Raw genomic sequence first — 21,971 nt, 5'->3', positions numbered from 1 at the left:
GACCCGGATCTCGCTCCGCAGTCTGTTTACGGAGCCCGAGGGGACCAGATCCGAGCTGCGGGCCCCGGTGGAGAGAGCTTTTATAACCCGCTCCTCGAGCATCGTGTGCCGCGGCGAGAGCGGAGAAACATGGCAGATGGTGACACGCGCCTGGCCGCAATGTGGCGGCTCGTGCGGACCTGAAGCGAGGAGCTCTCGTGCGCACATTCCTCCCCATTCACACTTTTATTATTTAAAAAAGAAAACCAACTATTGAACAGTTTCTTTGAACTCGTGTTTGTCCTCCGCTGCTCGACGTCTCCCGGTGGTTTGTTTTAAGGTGGAGGCCAGAGAGCCGCACACTTTACTGGTTTACACTTTTTATTGTTAACTAAACCTCTGCCGGGATAATCAGTCACCATATGTTTTTAACACTTCACTTACATTTAAACCGGACTGTTATTGGGTGACTTTTTTTTTTTATTTAAAAAAAAAAATAATAACTTTGTGTGGATTGTTTGGTCGCATCACGTTGTTTACAAAGTGGAGACGGACAGCAGCTCAGGAGATCCTTTGTAACAGTAGACAGTTAATCCCTGTTTGTAGTCCTCGTAGCGTTACAGTACAGAAAAAACAACACATGTCCCGGGTTTGAATGAGAAAATATACACACAATTTAACACATTTGGGACAAAATCATCCTTAATTTTGATTTATTCCTACACTTTTATTTTTTTGAAAGGTTTAAACTATACTTTTTTTTAAAATTTTATTTAACATTTTCTAATATTTAAAACAAGTGGCATTTTTTTTGTATCTATATAACTTTAATATTTTTGGTAAACCTATTCATTTTCAGGTGAGCCAGGAGCCCCTCTAGATCCAGATGTTTTGGTGCTCTTTGCCACTCTGACACTCTTGTTTTTGTCTCATTCAAACAAAGGGACTCTCATCCCAGCCTTCATTCATTCTATACAAATCGGAAGGTTTATGATAGTTACTATTAAGGAGATTATTTGGGTTCCCTAATCTCCAATCTGAGGATTAACCGAGGCTATTGGTGTGTCCAGATTACAGGCCCCTCTGTTTACACCCGCAGGATCAAGATTATTGTTTTTGTGCCACCAAGTTTCTTTTCAACGCATCTTCCACCCAAAGTTTACTGTAACTTTTAAAGGTAGATGTGTTAAGTGGTGGTCATCTTTCTTTGGTTGAGTGAAGTCCAGAGCACCGTCATGGAGGAGTCCTCGGTGCCCCCCATTGACCCAGATTTCGAGCCGCAGAGCAGACCCCGCTCCTGCACTTGGCCGCTGCCGAGGCCCGACATCTCGGCTGTCAAACCGGAGGGGGCGGACGGCTCCGAGTCCGCCGCCGGGACCCCGCCCGCCGACGAGGACAAGCCCGAGCCGCAGCAAATCACCTCCGAGCCCGAGAAGGCCGCGGCGGGGGCCGAGGGAGGGGTCGTGGCCGGCGGGGGCGGAGCCGGAGCGACGCCCCGTAAAGGGTCATCCCGGCGCAACGCGTGGGGGAACCAGAGCTACGCAGACCTGATCAGCCAGGCCATCGATAACTCACCGGAGAAGAGGCTGACCCTGGCACAGATCTATGAGTGGATGGTGAAGACAGTGCCTTACTTCAGAGACAAAGGAGACAGCAACAGCTCAGCGGGCTGGAAGGTCAGTATGTGATGGTGGAGGTGGAGGTGGAGGTGGAGGTGGTCACTTGATCCCTTCACAAGGTGGACCACAATTCTTTAAGAGCCATAAGTCAGTGATTTACAGCTTTACACTTCATGTTACATCATAGCAACACTTGTTTTCAGATAACCATCCTATTCTTTGAGCAATATGGAAAAAAGTACAGCAACCAGAGGAACAAATCACATGCATATCATAACATATGCCTATCCCAAAATCAAAGTATATACCATCATTTGTTAGCAATTTTTTTTTTTGTTGGGTTTGGCCTTACTGTTCCTTTTCAGCTGATTTTCATTTATATACCTTACCAGCAATCTTTCAATTTCTTCAAATTGTGTTATTTTTTGATGCCTTACTGCACATAAAACAAGACATTAAGGGACAAAAGAGATTTGAAGTGGACTGACCTGGACTAAGTCTGACTTTTAGTCAGTGGTGTAACCATCATAACCACCTTGCAACTCACGGTCACAGTTGGCACTTTGTCCATTGGCCTGACCCAGTTTTAAGGAAGATTAATAAATACTGAATGTAGGATGTAAAATGATCCAGGTTGGAAATCAGTGGTGTAGACGGCAAAGAACTGTGTCGTCATACTCAAAAATAAAGTATCTTTTACTATAATCATTTCCAGGTGTATCATGTTTCAGAAGAATAATTTCAACTTTGGCCAATTTATTTTTAGGCTACTAGCAGTGATTAAACTGCAATTTCAACAATACATTTTTTATGATTTTCCTTTTTTTCTGTCTGTTTTCAGAATTCAATTCGCCACAATTTATCACTCCACAACAAGTTCTTGAGGGTACACAATGAATCGACAGGCAAGAGCTCCTGGTGGATGCTCAACCCAGAGGGAGGGAAGACGGGGAAGGCTCCTCGCCGCCGGGCCGCCTCCATGGACAACAGCAGCAAACTGCTGAAGAGCCGCATGAGGGCCAAGCAGACTAAGAAGCAAGCGGGAGCAGCCGGCCTCGGGAGCGCCGGAGGGTCGCTGCAGGGCGACGGCAGCACGGGTTCAGGCGGCGCAGACAGCCCTAATTCGTCCCAGCAGTTCCCCAAATGGGGGGTCAACAACAGCAGCCCGTCGTCCCGCGGCAGCCTGGATGACGCCGACATGTGGACCACCTTCCGCCCACGTACAAGCTCCAACGCCAGCACCCTGAGTGGACGTCTGTCCCCCATCGCTCCTGGACAGGAGGACGATGACAACCTGCCCGAGGACAGCCTGCTGGGAAGATACACCGCCAGCAGCTTGACCCCCACCCTCACCGAGACCCTGATGGAGGAGCTGGATCTGATCGACGGCCTCACGTTGATGACAGGGCAGCAGGGAGGGGCCAGTCCCAGTACAGCCCCACCAGCACCTCCTACTCCGTTGCCCTCCGCCTCCACCCTGCTGCCTCGTGGCTCCAGCTTCTCCTCCTTCCATAACCCTAACCAGACTCACACCGGGACCCAGGCCTCCGTCTCTCAGTGCGGACCGAGCAGCAAAGAGCCGTCGACCTTCAGCAACTCCCTCTTCAACCCCATGTCCAGCTCTGGCTCTCGTGGGGGCGGCCACTACACCACCCACGTGCCCTCCAGCCTGGAGGCGCTGCTCACCTCCGACTCCCCTCCTCCCAGTGATGTCATGATGACCCAGGTGGATCCCCACATGCCCAGTCCTGGTGGGGTGGGCATGATGGGTCTGGGCTCATCCGTGGTGGGTGTGAGGTCCAAACCCAACCAGCTGCTGTTGGGTAAAGGGCTGGAGCCCAACACTGTGGCCCCCATGGCGCTGCAGGCTCAGATGCAGCAGCGTCACCTTCACCACCATCACCACCAGCAGCAGCAGCAGCAGCAGCAGCAACAACAGCAACAACAGCAACAGCAGCAACAACAACAACAACCACCACAACAACAACACCAGCACCACTCTCAGATGGGGTTGGGGATGATCCTCTCAGGTATGTCTCAGGACCCGTCACAGCTCTCTGCCCTCAAAGCCCAGCATGCAGCGGTGCCAGCGGTGGGCTCTCATCACGGAGGGCCCATCGGCTCAGCCAATCCCGGCATGAGCCTGCTGGGGATGAGTCAGTTCGGAGCGCCGTCCTGCTTCCCGACTGGCCAGGACAGACTGCCCACAGACTTGGACATTGACATGTTCACCGAAAACCTGGATTGCGACGTGGACTACATCATCAACAGTGACCTCATGGACGGAGATAGCCTCGACTTCAACTTTGACCCCATACTGCCTGGAGGCCAAGGCTGCGCTGGCCCGGCCACCACACAGGGCTCCGCTCAAAACTGGGTGCCGAGCTAATTCCTAAGCTGACCGCACTGAGTCAGCCAGGTAAACTAATCTCCACTCTGTCATCACACAAAGACACTCAAACCAGTTACTTTAGATATTTAAATGAATTGTTTAGTCTATAAAATATCAGAGAATTATTTAAAAAACTGTTTTAAATGTCTTGTTTACCCCAAAGATATTTGATTTCTAAATAAATAAAACAAAGAAAAGCAGCAAATCCTCACATTTGAGAAGCTAAAACTAGAAAATGTTTCTGGCATTTAGGCTCGATAAACCATTAAGGGATTTAGGTCTTAGAGGCGATCAATGGGTTCGCTGATTGACAGGAAATTGACTTTGCACTATTTTGATCATCAATTTATTGAGCAATTTCTACAGGGTGAGGATTTGCTGCTTATCTTTTTTTATATATTTGTAAATGTAATATATTTGGGCTTTGGACTGACCTTTGACGATGTCTCGGCGGGAATTGTGATGAGCATTTTCACAGTTTTCTGACATTTTTTAATATTGATCGATGAGTCGATGAATAATCATAATTTGCAGCCCTAAAGCGATTCATATAATGGCTGATGAGTTTTCTGCTGATCGATTTGATGAATTGATTAGTTGACTAATGTACAGCACTATAACATGGATCTGATTAATAGTGATTGAATCAATAGATAATTTAAAGTACATAATTTACATAATCTGGATTTATGAGCCAATCAACATGAATGACCGTTTTATCAACTTGTCTTGCAGGAACTGATCTCCAATCAGGATAACCTCATAAGACAACAAAACGACCGGTGCGTTCCTCCTCCCTGCTGGCTATAATACAACGCTTCTCTCCGACTTTTAAGACTAGACCTCAGCCATGTCATGTGCCAAGACATGCGGAGGACAGGGAGGAGCTCCAGGCTACTATGCACAATATTTCTCCCATTTTTAGAAAACATAACACTTGCAACAATTAGGCTGCTAGACTTTTTTTCCCCTTCTTCTAATCCGAACTGATGATTTTTAAAAGACGTGTGACATTTTAAGAGTGAAAAGACAAATCATTAACTCCCCTCTGCTGGGAGTTTGTATTTCAGTTATGTTACACCAGAATAGCTTCAGGTTGGAAACGGTACGCGATGGCTTTGGTATTGTGGACTCGATGGACTGTGCGTTTTTGGAGAAATGGCCAGTTTTCCATTGACACTAGCGTGAACTGCCAGAACCAAACGCTGTTTGAGGTGCAGTTACTCAGCTGCACCGCGGAGAAGCTTCATCACAGGCGTCGGAGGGTGAACAGGTGGAAGATAAAAGGCTGCACGACTGGAGGTATAAAATGCTTGATTCAACATTTGCTACACATCTCGCACAATTGTGGACTACAAATATATGTACGATCTAAATTTCTCACTTCTGAGAAAGAAAACATAATGCTTTTTTTTTTTTCTCCAATGAAATTTGGTGATTCAGCAGTTGAGGGTCTGCTTTTTCAGTTTGGAATTTTTGACTTCAATCCAGTGTGTAATGGTAGATGTCAGTTAGAGGGTGTGTGTTTTTTATTTTTTAAATCCCTGATGTGCAGTTAAACTAACAAAATGAAGAAATGTGATTTGTGAATTTCAACACGGGGCATTCAAGGGTAGATTTATTTGCCAACAAGTGATTGGTTGGCCAAGTATTATATTGTTTTAGACAGCAGTACGCATCCACTGTCAAATGGTCTACCTGATAATTTCTTCTTCCTTTTTGTTTTTCATTGAGCCTGTGCATTTTCAAAGCGCTTAGGTTTCCTGCGACACAGGGACCCCAAACCTAAGAGACACATTAGGTTATACCATTTCATTAAAAGGGTTTAAATCCCGAAAAAAATTATAATTAAAAAATCATGTAAAGTACACGTTGCACATGTACACGATGTCACGCTATGCAGATTTATCAGGAGAACTAAATGAAATCTTGAAGGAAATTTGAAAAATCACTTCTTGAAGGGTTTTGTTATTTAACATTTTCCTGATATTTTGTCGGGGGGTTGAGGGGGGACGTGGGTGCTTCATGTCAAACTATTCGCTCACACTTTAAATATTCACTTCAAGAAATGAATTCTCTGTGTGAGAAGTACAAAAGAAGAATATATTTGATTATAGTTTTAATATACAATTTAGATGGAAGTAATAAATGAGATATTAATGCATATGAATATATTACTAATGACAAGTGTTTTTTTACATTGGAGGACGCATTCTCAGATCATTTTTAACGGTAATTTTCTATACTTGTATTTTTGTAAAGGATGAGATGCATGTAGATTTTCTTTTTTACGTAACCAAAGGAACACTAATATTTGCATTTGCATGGCATTTAGGGAGTGCTTGGGCCTGACACAGCATCTCAGTGTACATAAGCTTTGCAAAAGATGCCTGTAAAGTGAAATCTGACTTGGAGCGTCGAGTGAGGCATCAATACTTGACCATTTTAACTAAAATTCCCAATGACCTGCTTCATTGTTTTCTGCATTAATTGTGAATCCAAGTAAGAAAAAAAGTTTTTAATTCTGCGCTGAAACGTGGCATGGTAAAAAGTAAAACCTTTATCGTCCCACTTTTCAACATGCCGTCGCATTCTCATCTCAAAACGAGACTAATACAACCGTTACCTCTCAGGGTCGCTCAGAGGAAAAACAACAGGAAAACAACTCTGCACAGATGTAACCGGATCGTGTGAAAATAGCAAAACAAATATTTATTCTACACATTTTCTCTGTTACAACAGACTGGAAACCGACGCACCACGTCTGTGCGTTTTGTTTTCCTGGAGGAGTTTCTGTCTTAAAAAAAAAAGAGTTGGCCCTCAAATTTGACTTCCCTTTTTTAGAGAAATGTATTTTAGCTCTCCAGCCGTGTATATCAGTTCTATACTTTTCCTTGGGTTTCATTTTGACTGCCAATATTTAAAACACTATAGCATGACTTTACTCTGTAGCGAGATGGACTTTATTCTGTCATCTTCCCCCTTAAATTTTTATGTTTTGTGTTTGTATTGAATTACTTTTGTTCATAACTGTCAACGTTTTTGTGATCAGAAATAACATCCCATCAGTTTCATTCTTTCATTATTTCACTGTAGCTACGTGGATATGGTAGTCTCTGATTTTTATAAAGCACTCTTTTTTTTTTTTTTTTTTTGTACTTTTCTAATGGTGCTAGATGTCATTTCTGACATATCCTGCAGTATGGCATGATGCCATGGGTGCATATCAGGGCCTTTTGAATTTTCTGTATCCAGCACAAGGATCTCGATATTGTGTTATGTTAGAAGTTAGCACACGATCAACAGTGTTTCCCCATCTTTGTTTTTTTGTTTATATATATATCTATATATATATATATATATATATATATAGATATATATATATGACCCATAACCCCTCTGAACTGGTCATTAAATAGATCTGGAAACAGAAGACCAGCTTCTTCAAACTGCATGATTTTATTGTTATTTTAAATCATAACATTTAATTATTTTAGAAAGTTGTATTTGCAACAACTCCCCCTGTTTCTCTGAACTAATGTCCAGGTGTTGGACATGTTATTAACATTTTAAAAAGGACAGACTGCAGCATGTAAAAGGAGCAGCAGTGGGTTGGATGTCTCTAGTTTACTGTTGGATGTCTCTAGTTTACTGGGCAGGTGTGGTGTAATTACTTCCCTTGTATTTCCCCCTCAATGTAATAATTATCTTCATATTATGTTCTTCAGTTTTCTTTAAGTAGCAGTTAGTCCATGTATGTTTGTTTTGAAATTTAAAAATTTGCCCCATTTGATACAGTATTTTAGTAATCGGCAAGGGTTTTCTTCCATAGAGGGTTGGGTGGACAGGGAATGATGAGTTGTGCATAAGCCAATTATGTTTATGATTTTTGATTAATGTTGATAGTTTTTAAGACACCCCCCCCTCCCAAATCAGTCTCTTTCTTTCAAATTGTAAAGTCAGCCAGAGATGACAAACAGTTCTGAACAGCAGAAATAAATTCAATAAAAACTGTTTAACCCACTTTGTCTGAGTCTTTGGTGCAAAGTTACTGAATTCTGTTTTATTTTGATGTTACTGTGTTCAGTTCTGCAGGTCTGCCACTAGAGGCCGCTGATGTCCAGTATTACAACTACTGTCACTGCCTGGTAGCAGATAAATGTACTGTACAATATACTGCTGCTTAATAACATACGGTAATTAAATAATATAAAAGAAGATTACTGATGTTCATTCTTGATATTGAAAAAGTGGTTTGACCAAAAACATTTACAGACAGAACGATGTAATGCGGTTGAAAGCTTTAGAAAATGACAAAAAGTTTAGATTTGTTTTTGTCAAATGAAAATATTAAAGTGATTAGCTTATTCAGTCAATTCCACAGGTGGACTTTCATGAAGTCAAGTGATTGAAAATGGCCGACTGTTAGGTAAGATAAGTTTAAAAACTGAGGGAATGTGTGAAGAAAAATATTTGGTTGTAAAAGTGGTAAGAAGTTAATGTTATTTAGTAAATATACAAATCCTGCAACTGCTGGTATGTTTGTTGAAGGTATCGTGTAGAAAAAGAACAACAGTTGACAGCAGTTATTTTCATAGAGCGTCTTTATAGAAAACATTTCTTCACATTTTCAAAAAACATTTTTTTGGACTTTTCACTTGTTCTCTTTTTTTTTATTTTATAGATTATCTTTTAAAAATCTGCTCAAGTTGAACATTTTTAACATCCATCTGCGTCAAAGGCTCTTAGCTGAGTTGCTGGGGATTGTAGAAGGTGTCTGATAGAAAACACGGGCGTTCACAGCCGTAATATCTATCAGAAACACTGCTGACCAAAACCAAGAAAAACAGTTCCCATTCATGCGGGAAAAAGCAACAAACCCCAGCTTTGGTGTCAGTTGACCACCAAAGCTCACTCTCAGCCTCCAGTGATCACATCCCTCCACTTCAGCAGCACTCCAGTTTTAGCCTGAAGGCACCTGTGTTATCAGCGCTTTTTGCTTTATATGCTCGATATGCACTTATTTATTTTCTACATCCTGCAGTTACTAACTCTAAACAGTCGGTCACACTTCTACCTCTACCCAGAATGCAGCACAACAAGCAGGTCCTACCGTCACACCCAGAAACAAAACAAAGAAGTACTCTATAGTTTACAAAAACTATAAAAAAATAAAAAAAGACAGAAAAAGATACAAGTGTTTTAACGACTAGTTTGCACATTGTTCTGCTTTGCTAAATGTACCGTGGATTTTTACTTGATGATCAGCTTTGAGCAAAAAAATAATCTGAACTCGCCCTCCACTCATTACCAGTGATGATCAACTGGGCACTTCACATCTATCCAATTCATCACTTTACTGTAGCGTTTCTTTAATGACCTTGAGACTCACATTCAGTCTCTGATTTGATCTCTTTTAAAGCACATCCATACAAAAAGCACAAAAATCATTAAGCAAATGGCTCAGCTTAATCTTCACTGTAGGAAACAGCTCACTGACTTCTTAAGTGTTGTTACAAATATTCTTATCAGGTGTAAATTGTGTGTTTTGAAAACTTCATAACCTTCAAAATCCTTTTGTGTGTCAGCACTGACCTGAAAGTAACAAGTAGAGCAATTATTCACTGAAATATCCTGGATTGAGTTACTTCACTAAGAAATCTGGGGTTGAGGACAAAAGCAAAGTCTGAAGGTTCGAGGACAAACAGTCTAAAAATCTTCGTTACACGTCATACAGTGGAGGAGAAAGGCTTCAGATCCACACACTGTGCGTCTCAATGTCTACTTATGCATTATAAATATATAAAGTTTAAAAAAGTGCTTATTAAAAGAAACTATAGTGATGTGATAACTTCCAGCAGTGTAACTGTTGTGTTTGTTCTTGACCAGCATTAATACGAAATGTTAGGGAGGGCAAAACTGTCGTCCTTCACGGTCCACTTAAAGTTCTCCTCCAACACTGACAAGGATTGTCCAAAATATAACAGAGGCCCTGGTCTCCCATTAACATTCAACTTATTTCAATTCATTTGGGGGGGAAAGCATAGTTAATAGAAAGGAGACTGATGAAACTAATGACAGTATTGGCTGCTACAACCAAGCAGTTTCTCACAGACTCACAGAGTTGAAACACAAAACAACATGTAAAAATTAAAACAACTAATAATTGCACGTAACGTTTAAGAGCCGAGATGTTTGATAAGAGAACAGGAGAATCTGTAGGAGGGTGGGGGGGGGGGGATGGCACACTATGGTATAAATACATTGAATCTGAGAAAAAGAAAAGCACATTCATGAGGCACAGCTGCTAGACGATGGAGCTCTGTGTCCTTAAATGTGCCGCTCTCGTCCCACGTCACCGTCCGCTGTTTCATCCTCGCGTCTCTGGGTCTCTCTGTACCGGCGGAGAGTTTTTGGCTTTGTGCCTCTCCGAGCACTTAGGCAATCATGTACTGAGTGATGGCTCTCAGAGCGTATAGCAGCTCAGCCTGCAGCCGGGCCTCCATGATAAGTAAATTAACGTGTATCTGAGGAAAAGAAAATGAAACGTGATTCACACCGAGCGCCAGAAGAGGTTTGACCGACAGAAAGTTGAACAGTGAACGTCTTCTCACCCGCTCTGATGTTTTAAGTGGAGCCAAACTCAGCGGACACACTGGAGTTTTGGTGGCATCAGGAAAACAAGCCACAGCCTTGATGTACTGCTTAAAATCCCGCTCCAGCAACTGATTCACTTCCCCGTAATCATAATCATCATACCTGTAACCACAAACAAAACGTTTATTTATCTACTAAACACAAAGAAAAGTTGGACTTTTTCTACGAGTCACAAAGGATGTATTTGTGGGAGTCTCACCGTATTCCTAACACACAATGGATGTAATTCCAGATGGCCCTCTTCAGGTCGGGGCTGTGCATCGAGGGGACGGTGGTCACGCTCCTGAACCGGTCGTCCAAGAGGTGCCCAATGTCCGAATACAATCTGTTGACTAACGAGAAGCCGTGGTCCTCCCATGAGTAGTCCTGCAGAGAAAATGCACCACATCCTCAAAGTCAGCAAGATTTTTATATTAGTTTAAGATCATCAAATATCAAAGTACAGCAGCGGTTCCCAGCCCTCCCAATATGTCTGTGGTTGGGCACAGTAATAATGTACAAATTTTGCTTTGTGAGACAAACTAATGTGTTTAAAAGTCAAAACCAGTATTGATACACCTGCTCTGTCACTACGTTTACATCTTTAGTAACTGACAATCTGGAAGTCCACCTTCCTCTGGCTGTGATACAGTTTGGAAGGTGGGCCACCCAAATAACACCAAACCTGACAAGTGTTTGTTGATAAACTGCTTTTAAATTCGAATCATAAAGCATATCATATTGTAAAGCATTGGTTTGGTAACAGCTTGCAGACATCAAAAGCATTGTTTTAAAACTGTGTTATGTCACTGGATGTTTAAGACGTCCTGTTACACATCTTACCTTAAAGGGTCATAACACACATACAAAGTTACAAGCTCACAAGTTCACAAATGTAACCTCCTCACCTGAACTCTAAATACTTGAAAGTGGTCCTCCTCTCTACGAGCAAACTCCTGATAGCACAAGTCAGGGTCTGTGATAAAACGCGTCGGGTCTGTGAAGCACATCATCTCCTCCTCTTCTTCGATATCTATAAAAAGGAGCCGATGAAAGCAAAGGAGATGGAGAGGCAGAGAGAGTGCGTCAATAAATGTGGCTGATGAGGAGTGGTGATTACTCAGGTTTCGCACCATGTGACCTAAATGTAACGCTCAAGATAACCATTAGAAGTGAGTGAGATGATCTGAGCAGTGTTATCTGGTTTTGTGGGTATCTGCCTTCGTCCTCTGATGTAGGTTACCTGTTTGCTGGAGTGTTTGTGTCTGTAGCAGGCGCTCTTCTCTCTTCTCACGCTCTTCTTGAGACTTCTGAATCCTCTCCTTCAGACACACCATGCCACAACTGGAGTCCAGAGACTGTCGACACAAACACCAGAAAAAACGTTAATGAATTTTAATTAACTTTCAAGTACAGAGAAATAATCCTTATTATGAGAAAAGGCATCTTCAACTTTGATCTCATATATACACACAAAGAACCGTTTTACTTCAAAGTGATGCCGCATCAGTGAGCATTCAACGCTGAGAAACACATGCCTGGACTAACTGAACCATAAAATTCACATTATTAATTTTGGTTAATTTTTAATAATTTATGAAAGAGAACATATAAACTGGATTTACAGAACATCTCAAACTGAAATTATTCTAGATGATAAAATCCTTCTGAAAACAATTAGTCATTTGACTGATTAGACAATGGACAGAAAATTAACCGACAAACATTTGTATAATCGATTAATCGCGGAAGTCAGTTATTATACAAAAACACCAAACATTCTCTGGTTCTAGCTTCTAAAATTTGCTAGAATTTGCTCAATATCTCTTTTTTATATCATTGTAAATTGAGAATCTTTGAGTTTCAGATTGTTGTTCGGACAAAACGCCTAATTTGCGATATTTTCTTTTTATAAACTAAAAATTGTAATTGTAAAAATAATTCTACAAATAAAGTTTTGATAAATTTTACTGTAACATGAAACATAAAGCTTCATATCTATTTCCACAGCATATTTTCAACTTACATAAAAAAAAGAGAATCAAGCAAATGTACGTGTTAAAAAGGCAAGACGAGACTGATTAGTTACCCTTCTTCGTGTTATGTGTTCGGAGGGAGTGGCGAGCGACTGAGGCACGTTGGCGTTGCCGTTGGCAGCATCAAAGGGGCAGAAGGTCGGCGGGGTACCGTTAGGAGATTTGGAAAGAGGGACAAAGTCTGAGTCTGTGTCGCATCCAAACACAAAGCTGCAGAGGGAGTGGCAGTGGGCCAGGATCACCACGGCCTGCACCAGCTCAGCCAGCGACCAGCACTGCTCGCCCGTCTTCAGCAGCGTCTGGAGGGAACCAAGACAAGAGCTCAGGGTCGGACATGATTCTCTTTGTACTCGTTTATCTGCGTCATTAGTGATCTTAAGATGTAAATAATTCTGTATCTCTGTTAGCGATAATGAGTAATCTTTTAATACAGTTTTGTTATAGTTTATGCACATTCTCTTTTGTTTGCTGTACCTGGATGTGTGAGCAGGCAGTGAGCCAGGGCTGATGGGCCAGCACTTTGTTGATGTGGTCAAGGAGACGAAGGCGAGGGGGCGCTGCCTCCAAACCCTGCAACCACAGAGGGTCCCCGCCCACCCTCAGAAACTGGGCTGAGTGAAGGTACACCAAGTAGTTGCAGTGATGTCGTGCCGCAGCCTGAAAATCATGGGAAGAGAAAGTAGAGCAGACAGATTTGGGAACATGACCAACTCAAACGTTAGAGCTTGTTATTCTTTAATTTTGAAGGCTACCAGTGATCCCTGGTAAAATACAGCTTCCAAAACTGCTGTGTTTGCTAAACTACATGTACAGTAGATTGGTGAGTTACTGGGTATGTATGAACGAGGACAGAATGCTAACTCACCATAATGGCGATGTAATGGCGGTACGGCAGAGGCAGGGGGCCGTCCATGTGCAGGATATAGTGCTGTGTGCGCAGGAAGCTCTCCAAGTATTGCGGGTGAGAGGCCATCTGCTGGGACACGGCGTCCACGCTCCCCCTGCTGACCAGAGCCTTCATGAACAGCAGCGACACTCGCTCGTTCTCACCGTTCACCATCACCTATAGAAACCAGCACAGAGAGGAGGGAGAAGGTTGGTTTCTGACGGGAAAAGCTAAACCTTGTGCTGTGTGTTGTTGCAGTACAATCGGAGGATGTTTTGTCATTGTGTTCACATGTAGGATGCTGAGGCAGTAGCAATTAAAGCTGAAGAGCTGAGCCGAAAAGTCAATTAATTTGTCCAGCGACAGAAAATTAAAAAGGTAGAATCTATTCATCATACTTCATGCAAAAATCCCCAAATATGCGGGTTCCAGGTGCTAAAATATGATTATTTGCTTCTTTTCTCTTTATTATATCCCAGTTAGTTTCATATCTTTGAGTTTTGGAGTTTTGGTTGGACAAAAAAAGCAGACATAAAAAAATGTATTAGAAAAAAAAAAAAAAAACCAGTAGATGAATTGAAAATAAAATAAACCTTAGTTGCAGCCATCGACATTGTAAAAGTGCTCATGGTGACAGTGAGGAATGTCTTCATTGATTTTGCAGTTCTTGTATAATGATTACAGACATGTAGTCTTTGTGAAAAAGCTTCCTTCAAAATACGGCATACATATAAATGCTCCCTCGAAAAAGGGAGAACCACGATCGCAGGGCCGACCGTCCTTTGAGTTATTAGAACTCATTTTGTAGCCAAAGCAGTTTGGCTCAAGATAAGGCTGGACTTCAGTGTCTACACCACGTGGTGACGCGGTCAGACTGGGCTTTGGACTGGAGTCATGTTCCACACCTTAAACCAGCTGAAGAGAAGCAGCCGCGATGCTGTGATACCGACGCCAGTGGCAAGTGAGTGAATTCCTTACATTATTCTTTCTGCATAGAAAACAAGCAGAAAACGGTGCTCAGCTGGAGGCTAAACAGGCACAAAGACACCAACTCATATGTATTGCAGCAGAGTCTAATGCCTCATACAGCTCTACTACAATACTATTAAACGTAGATGAGGCTCCGTGAATTTACAGGCATCCAGTTCAGTTAATTGAAAGTGGACGCAGTGAACAAAAACAAGGCTGAAACCCTAGGAAAAAAAAGATGAAGAAACTAATGTGAAAGTTGGGCTTAAGAGGCCCTGCAGAGGGAATCTTTGCAGCAGCAGAGAAGTGGATGAGACCAAAGACACAAACATAGGTGCGACTTGGCCGGGAAGCCTGAGGCCAAGAGAAACAGACCCATGTGGAGAGGGAAGCTGGACTGCCCTCATAGGCACAGCCATTTATTACCCCTCTGGCCATCATACAATGGCCTCTAGGAGAAGCTGTTCGGGAGCCCGGCCCTTTGGCAGTTTGCCTGTATGTGAAACCTGAGTGCACAGAGCTGATCAAAGCCAAATGGTTCACTTCAGTTTGAACTATACCAGTGTTGGCAAGGATTTCTCCTTACACCATCGCAAATGGCTGTCCAGGAATTTTCTTTCACATCAAGTTAGTCAAAGATGTCGACAGATTAATTTTAGCCTCTTTGACATTCATCACCATGTTTATCTGGATGATTGCTCCTTGTGGCATTTCACTTCTGTCTGTAGTGGACGAGGGCTTACTTGTGATCCTGCTAGAGGCTCCACCTCTTGACCTATATACACTCAGATCTTGAAAGACATGTTAACATACTACACATTAAACAAATCAATCTCTTTAGGATGTTTAAATTTCCATAATCTCATAGTTTATATAAAGCAAAAGAGAAACGTAGCCAACAGAAACAGAAGGATAGACAAATGAGTGAACTAGGAGAGTTGGCATGTAATGAACTGGCTCGGACACAGACCCTGACCCAGTGTTGTCTGTCAACACACATGGGAAATAGGCCGGAGGGTCCATAGAGCACACAGGTGCCTGCCAATCAAAGACCTCTTGACAAGAGCACATTCACACAAGTATCTCTCTGCAAACACAAAAGCTACTGATTAGCATGCTGTCCCAGTCACTGAAAAGAAAAGGCATTTCAGGGTCGACACAATGCAGAAAACATGCTTGGAGTTCAACTTGTCAAGGACTTATTTAGGTGGATCACTTAGCTTTTTCTTTCCATTCTATTGAATAAGATACGATTGTAACATTTATGGATTATAAAAGATCCATGTGAACCGTTTCAATAAACTGCTCTCTGTTCAGTTTGTAATACAAACACCACAACACAGATTCCCTAAATCAAGTGTAGGAAATTATAGTTACTGTAGTGTTTTTTACTACAACCCCACTTATAGTGTTTTTTCAAAAGCAGGTATTAATATTTGAGAGTTTAAATTGGACAGTTATAGAAAAACGGCAACCACGATGCATTCAAGACACATGATGTTTTACATATAAAAGAGTGCTCTTTAGGAAAACCAACATATGTACTAACTTATGTGATAACAAGCTAATATACTGTATGTCAATAATATCAACCAGCTAATGTATGGTCTTCAATATCAGTATGCTTTTTTTTGTACTTTACAGTATGAAAATGTAACTGCACAGCAGACAATATGAATCCAAAACAAAAAAAACTTAGCTCAGGTTTCAGATTTAAGACCCATAGCAGACGTCCAAAATACCAACATTGTATGAAAGACATTTCAGACTAGAAATATGGCGGCTGCTTGTGAAAAAAACAGACTTATAAGATCTCACCAAGACCGAGACACACGACCTTATCAAAGTGGGACATCATTATGAGCTACCAGGTGACGCAATAACTCTGTGCACAACATAGAACTTTGACTGCGATTTGCTCAAGTGTTGTTCAGAATGTCAAGAAAGCACAATTTCTTCATGAGGAATAATTCAGCAAAAGGTTACTAATAGTTAAAGCTGAAATGATTTCATAAAGGGAACCCAGTCCCTACACAGGACAGCGTGTAAGACTCCATTTCCCACACTGGGATTTACTGGGCTACAAAGCCTGATGATAAACCCACTGAAATCTCACTAATGTACAACCAGTGAAAATTACAAGACAAGCAGGAGAACACAGATCTATACTAGTCAGTTGCCATTTAACTGTCATTTGTTTGGTCTTCAGCCTTTATCTAATCTACAGCTGAGACAAGAACATTAAAATAAGTGACAACACTTACTGTTGTACAGACCAAGGAGACAGGATTTGTGCTCACTGAGATCACACAATCAAAGAGGAAATTGGTGTTTTGTGAAATTTCGTAAACATGTCTGGACAAATTCGACAGAAAAAGTCAAACTGAAACAGGAACTACAGTTGATGTCAGCCGTCACACAGCCGGAAATACATCCCACAGATTGAACTGCATTGAGTGTGAGTCTGCTGAAACCTTAACATGAAAGCAAAATTAAAACGCTGCTTAGTTATACAGTTGAAAACAATATACAGTAAGTTTCTGACAAGGGTCAGGGAAAAATTTTAAAAAATTCCCCAGAGTTCGAAACTCCTAAAACATAAGGTAAAGTCCATCTTAAATGACATCTGCTTTACTAGTTGCCAAATTCCACAAGTAAAGCAATCAATGTTGCCCCACAAAAGCGATTCATCCAACATAATTTAAAGAAACATTTTCTAATCAATACTTTTGTTTAATATACACAATAGGGGAGGGTTTAGAGAGACATCTTTTGCAGAATCTGTGTCCAGATTCGGCACACTGCTTTATCTTTATTGCCTGAAAACAAGCCACAAAGGCTGCACACAGCAGTACTTTTGATAAGGCGATATGCTCCTTACTGTCCACCCACAGGGAGAAAAAAAAAAAACCCGCATGAAAAGAAAAAAAAATGTTAACAAGCGTCTGTGGGTGGATATATAAAGCAAAAAGACACACATCATCAATTGAGCAACTGTGTATGGTATTACAAAGCATATTTTGGTTTCACATAAATGCAGACAGTATGAGAGAGAAGCACATTAAAGCTCCGTGCACACAAACCTATTAATTCTGCTTACAGTACGCCCAGCAGCTAATGCTTTTGAAACAAAGCCATTTTCTCTCCGAGTCCAAACCAAGCTTGAAGGTGACAAAAGCGAGACGTTAGTGTTGATATTAGAGCGCTAGTATATATTTAAATCAGAAGATGAATTAAAACTTGTGGCCTGGTTGCAAAAGATAGAATTCACGAAAAACTCCTAGAGGGCCAGTTGTGAGTAAAACTTCACAGGTAAAGATAATTTAACATAAAAAAACACACAAATGTCCCTTCCCAATAGAGGAGAGGTCATTTGTTTATTGATCAGAGAGGAGCAGGAGGCAGGGATGAAATGAAAAACAGGGATGACGTCATTGAGGGGAGGAAAGGTAAATGGAGACAAAGACAGGCTATGATAGCAGGCTAAGAAACAAAACAGCAACACTGTACGGGCAGGAATTTAAAAGGACTAAGATGACACATAAGGAAGTAGAACAATGATCCTAGCCGTCTTCCAAGGAGGGGTTATTGTGTCAGGTTGAGATGAGACGTGCATGCGGTGTCTGCATGTGTGGTGGTGGTGGGCTGCAGGAGGGGGGCTGCTGCAGATACAGGAGAAGGACATTCAATCTGCATTCCCAGATTGAGCCTGGGGGGGGTCCGTCCTTACTGACTGCATTAACCCCCCTGCCCCAAATCACCGGAAACACAAACTAGCTAGGGCCGATTTTGGCTCTGCAACATGAACTCGGAGAGAAGTGCAAAACAAACCAGCTGCAGCCCAAAGATGTTTGGAGAGGGGAGGAGAAGAAGGGGAGGGAACGGAGCTGCTGGGTAGGATAGGACAGCACATACAACAAAACCAAGACAAACAAAACACTGTGCTGCAGGATGACAAAAAAAAGAAAAAGAAAGCCAAGCCCACACATAGAAGATGAGTGATTGGACCTGTCAGAGGGCAGGTAGGTAGGAAGAGCAGGGGGGCAACAAAAGACTTCCACTGATAACAAGGTCATTCATTACTGCTCTCATTCACAAACCAGCCAGGGCCGTGCAGGTTATCATATCAAACAGGCAGGAGCTCAAATGTGGTGGAGCTCACGTTCCTGCCAAATACTTGTTTATTTCAACAGACAAGTGCAAGTGGTTTAAGTACTGTAGCTGTTAACTCACAGGGTGATATTGCTTTGCACAAGCATAGGTCTCAATACAAATACTGGTTGTTAGTCCCCAGTTAAAGACGATACGTAATGCTTGTTGAGCACATTATGGACAGGGATAGTCAGAAGTAACCAAAATTGGGCTTGAAACCAGAGTAGAGGGTTTTGAATCCCTCGCCTCTCACATTCCTCCCTGTTTTGCTCCATTTCTGGACTCTAATCTGCAGCAAACATGTCCATTAGGACTGCACTTCAGACAGCGCCCCCCTTCTGTTGCAAAACGGAAAAACAGCGACAGAGGAGAAAAACAACTTTGATTGGCAGTCCGGTGCAGCCAGCGGAAAACAGCACAATAAAAGTCGCCAATATTTAGAGGGACCTGGAGCAAGAAAGCCTGAACGGGCCTCGTAGTCCTCGAGGATAAGGCTGTGTGCTGCTGTGGCCCCTTGTGTTGCACTAGAGGGGTCAAACCTGCATTACTCCAGACACCTCACTGACTGACACTTTTCTCCCAAATCCTCAGATGACGTCATCGTCACCTACAGATGTCTCCTCCACCGTTACCGCATCTTAACGTTCGCATTGGACAACCCCGTGTTAAAGTTAAATATAAGCATATATACATATATATATACACATATATATATATATACATATATATATATATGTATAAAGGCAAACACTTAACGCTGATGTTAAACCATCACTGGTGAACTAACAAAGGAAGAGTCTCGGTACTGTAAGGCTTCACGTCACAGTGAATGCGTTTACACGACTCACAGCCAACGGCTAACGGTTACATTCTAACGGTTACATTAACGGTTACATTAACTAACGGTTACATTAACTAACGTTTACCAACGTAGCCGTTTACTAACATTTACCAACGGTTACATTAACTAACGGTTACATTAACTAACATTTACCAACGGTTATATTAACTAACGTTTACTAACGGCTACATTTACTGTTACGTTTACTAACGGCTACATTTACTGTTACGTTTACTAACGGCTACGTGAGTTTATAAACTGTTGACGAAATGTTGCGAGCTTTAACGTGACGTTTTAACGGTCGGACGTAGAAAACTACAAAATGTCTCTTGTCGGTGATGAAATGTTCCAGCTCATTAATTAAAGAGTTGAATTCATGAAAACTAATTGCGTTTCCGTTACCAGTGGGGATTTAACTCCGGTATGATTGCTCGACCAACCGTTAGCTGAGTTAGCTAGCTAGAGCAGAAGTTTAGTAGCGCTTCGCCTGCTAGCTAACGAACTCTCAGCCACTGAACGTGAGCGAACTTCTGCAACGTTAGCGAACTTACTGGTTAGTTAAAAAGTTTAGAGATTTAAAAAACCGTTAATGTTCATATTTACATTGTCGGCTGTTTGCTGTCAAAACGGGGCATTTAAAGCTTTAAAAAAACATCAAACCTGACAGAGACGAGTTTCTTATATATATATAAAAATAACGTTAAACTCTTGAACAAATGAATGGACGTCTCTCCAGCTACCCAGCCAGCCGCCGGCTGAACAAACTAATTGAAACTGTTTCCAGCAGCGGTGTCTTTCTCCAGCCTACCTGTTTGTGGACTCGCTGGCACTGGGTTCTCAGGGGGTACTCCATTTTATTCGTACAGATGATCATTTTACAACAAAAGAAGTGTGCTACTGCATGGATGCGGCTCTGTCCCTTTTCCTTGGTGCCTTCCAAGCTCGGCGAACAAAGGCGAGCAGAGCCTGCCCGCTGGCTGCAGTCGGTCCGTCTCTAGCTGGAGACCGGACTGGGGGAGCGGAGGAAACCTTCCCGGAGCCGAGCTGACAGCTCCAGTAACAGTGTGCCCAATCAGCGCCGGGAGGCGGAGCCGGCTCAGAGGGTGATATCCAAATGCTAATGAACATCTGCAAACAACAACGCATAGAGGGAAGGCGCACACCCACAGAGGGCCAGACTGCCAACTTCATACCATTTGTTGGGACGGACATTTGTTAAGGGGCTTGGTTTATATGTGCACGCCCCATTTTATGCTCTCAGTGCTGTTTTAGCTACAGTGTGCTGTACAGGGAAATGAAGAATCAGGCCAGCTTTAGTCAGACATACAGTACCAGTCAAAAGTTTGGACACACCTTCTCATTCAATGGTTTTTCTTTATTTTTATTTTTTTCTACATTGTAGATTAATATTGAAGACATCCAAACTATGAAGGAACACATATGGAATTATGTGGTAAACAAACAAATGCTCAACAAACCAGAATATGTTTTATATAGTTTTTATTATATTTTAGATTCTTCAAAGTAGTTGAATGAGAAGGTGTCCAAACTTTTGACTGGTATTGTACCTCCACAGCGCAACCTATATAACTAGGGCCTGTCTCACAAAGCAGACTTATCTTTATTTTAATTATTTGAATGTGATTAGTCAAACCCAGCAGACCCTGACATTTGCAACATGGACTATGAAGTCACCTGTGTAATCCTGCTCGGAGGGACAAAGCCAGTTTGTAGGTTCATGGATCTGTAAACTGGTCATTTTTGGGACTATTTTAGTCTGTGGGTGAGCCCCCCTACTTCCAAGTAAGGGAAACAGAGGAAACACATTGAATCCTACACTTTTTCCCCCGGAGGTTTGATAAATCTCCATTGGTAACTCGTAATAAACATTATACAACTGCTTTTGCAGGGCTGAGTAGTAAAGTGAGAAGTAGGCAACAGTTTGGGGAATGGTCTTTCCTGTTTTAACATGAAAATACCTCGTCTGTACATAAAGCCTGGAAGAAATGGTTTTCCCAATTTGGCAAGGAACTGGCTTGCCAAAAAGCTCTGACCTCAACTCCATTGAGAAAATAAATAATCTAAATTTGAAGTCCACATACAAAATATTGTGTAAAACCTTCCAAGAATAGTAGAGGCTGTTAGAGCAGCATATCAATACTTTTTGGATGAGATGTCCATGTAGTGAACCATTAAACACCGAGTAAAGAAACCTTGTCCAACGGGATAACACAGTTGAAGCTAAATCAGTTGTAAACATGGATTAATATTTTACTTTTCAAAGCCGCGCGAGGTGCTTAATTCAGAATACAACTATAGATAGATCCCTTAGATAACTTTGATGATTTGTTTGCATCAAAGTTATGTAAGACTTAACAGGGAAGAGGTTATAATTTCAACCATCATGCTGTCACACATCAAGTCATTACAACGTCACGAAGGCAAGGACAACGAGTATCAT

The 21,971-nt window shown here is 42.0% G+C and overlaps 2 protein-coding genes across 2 annotated transcripts; one reads left to right on the top strand and one right to left on the bottom strand.

Moving 5' to 3' along the window:
- Positions 1-817: 817 nt before the first annotated feature.
- Positions 818-8,155, top strand: foxo4 (forkhead box O4). Its single transcript, XM_054598002.1, has 3 exons — positions 818-1,655; positions 2,440-4,017; positions 4,726-8,155. Exons 1-2 carry the CDS (start codon positions 1,215-1,217, stop codon positions 3,985-3,987), a joined length of 1,989 nt encoding a protein of 662 aa, XP_054453977.1. The 5' UTR covers positions 818-1,214; the 3' UTR covers positions 3,988-4,017; positions 4,726-8,155.
- A 432-nt stretch (positions 8,156-8,587) lies between these two features.
- sesn4 (sestrin 4) lies at positions 8,588-20,697 on the bottom strand. The gene is made up of 9 exons (XM_054597352.1): positions 20,319-20,697; positions 13,528-13,725; positions 13,137-13,319; positions 12,716-12,961; positions 11,870-11,984; positions 11,535-11,659; positions 10,847-11,013; positions 10,605-10,749; positions 8,588-10,517 (listed from the first exon to the last, which is right to left on the bottom strand). The coding sequence occupies exons 1-9, from the start codon at positions 20,382-20,384 to the stop codon at positions 10,428-10,430; spliced, it is 1,335 nt and encodes a 444-aa protein (XP_054453327.1). The 5' UTR covers positions 20,385-20,697; the 3' UTR covers positions 8,588-10,427.
- Between the last annotated feature and the right edge of the window lie 1,274 nt (positions 20,698-21,971).

Source organism: Anoplopoma fimbria, chromosome 4, assembly GCF_027596085.1.
Source record: "Anoplopoma fimbria isolate UVic2021 breed Golden Eagle Sablefish chromosome 4, Afim_UVic_2022, whole genome shotgun sequence".
Lineage (NCBI taxonomy): Eukaryota > Metazoa > Chordata > Actinopteri > Perciformes > Anoplopomatidae > Anoplopoma > Anoplopoma fimbria.
Note: the sequence above shows the minus strand (reverse complement) of the source record. Positions and strands in the feature narration are given on the sequence as shown.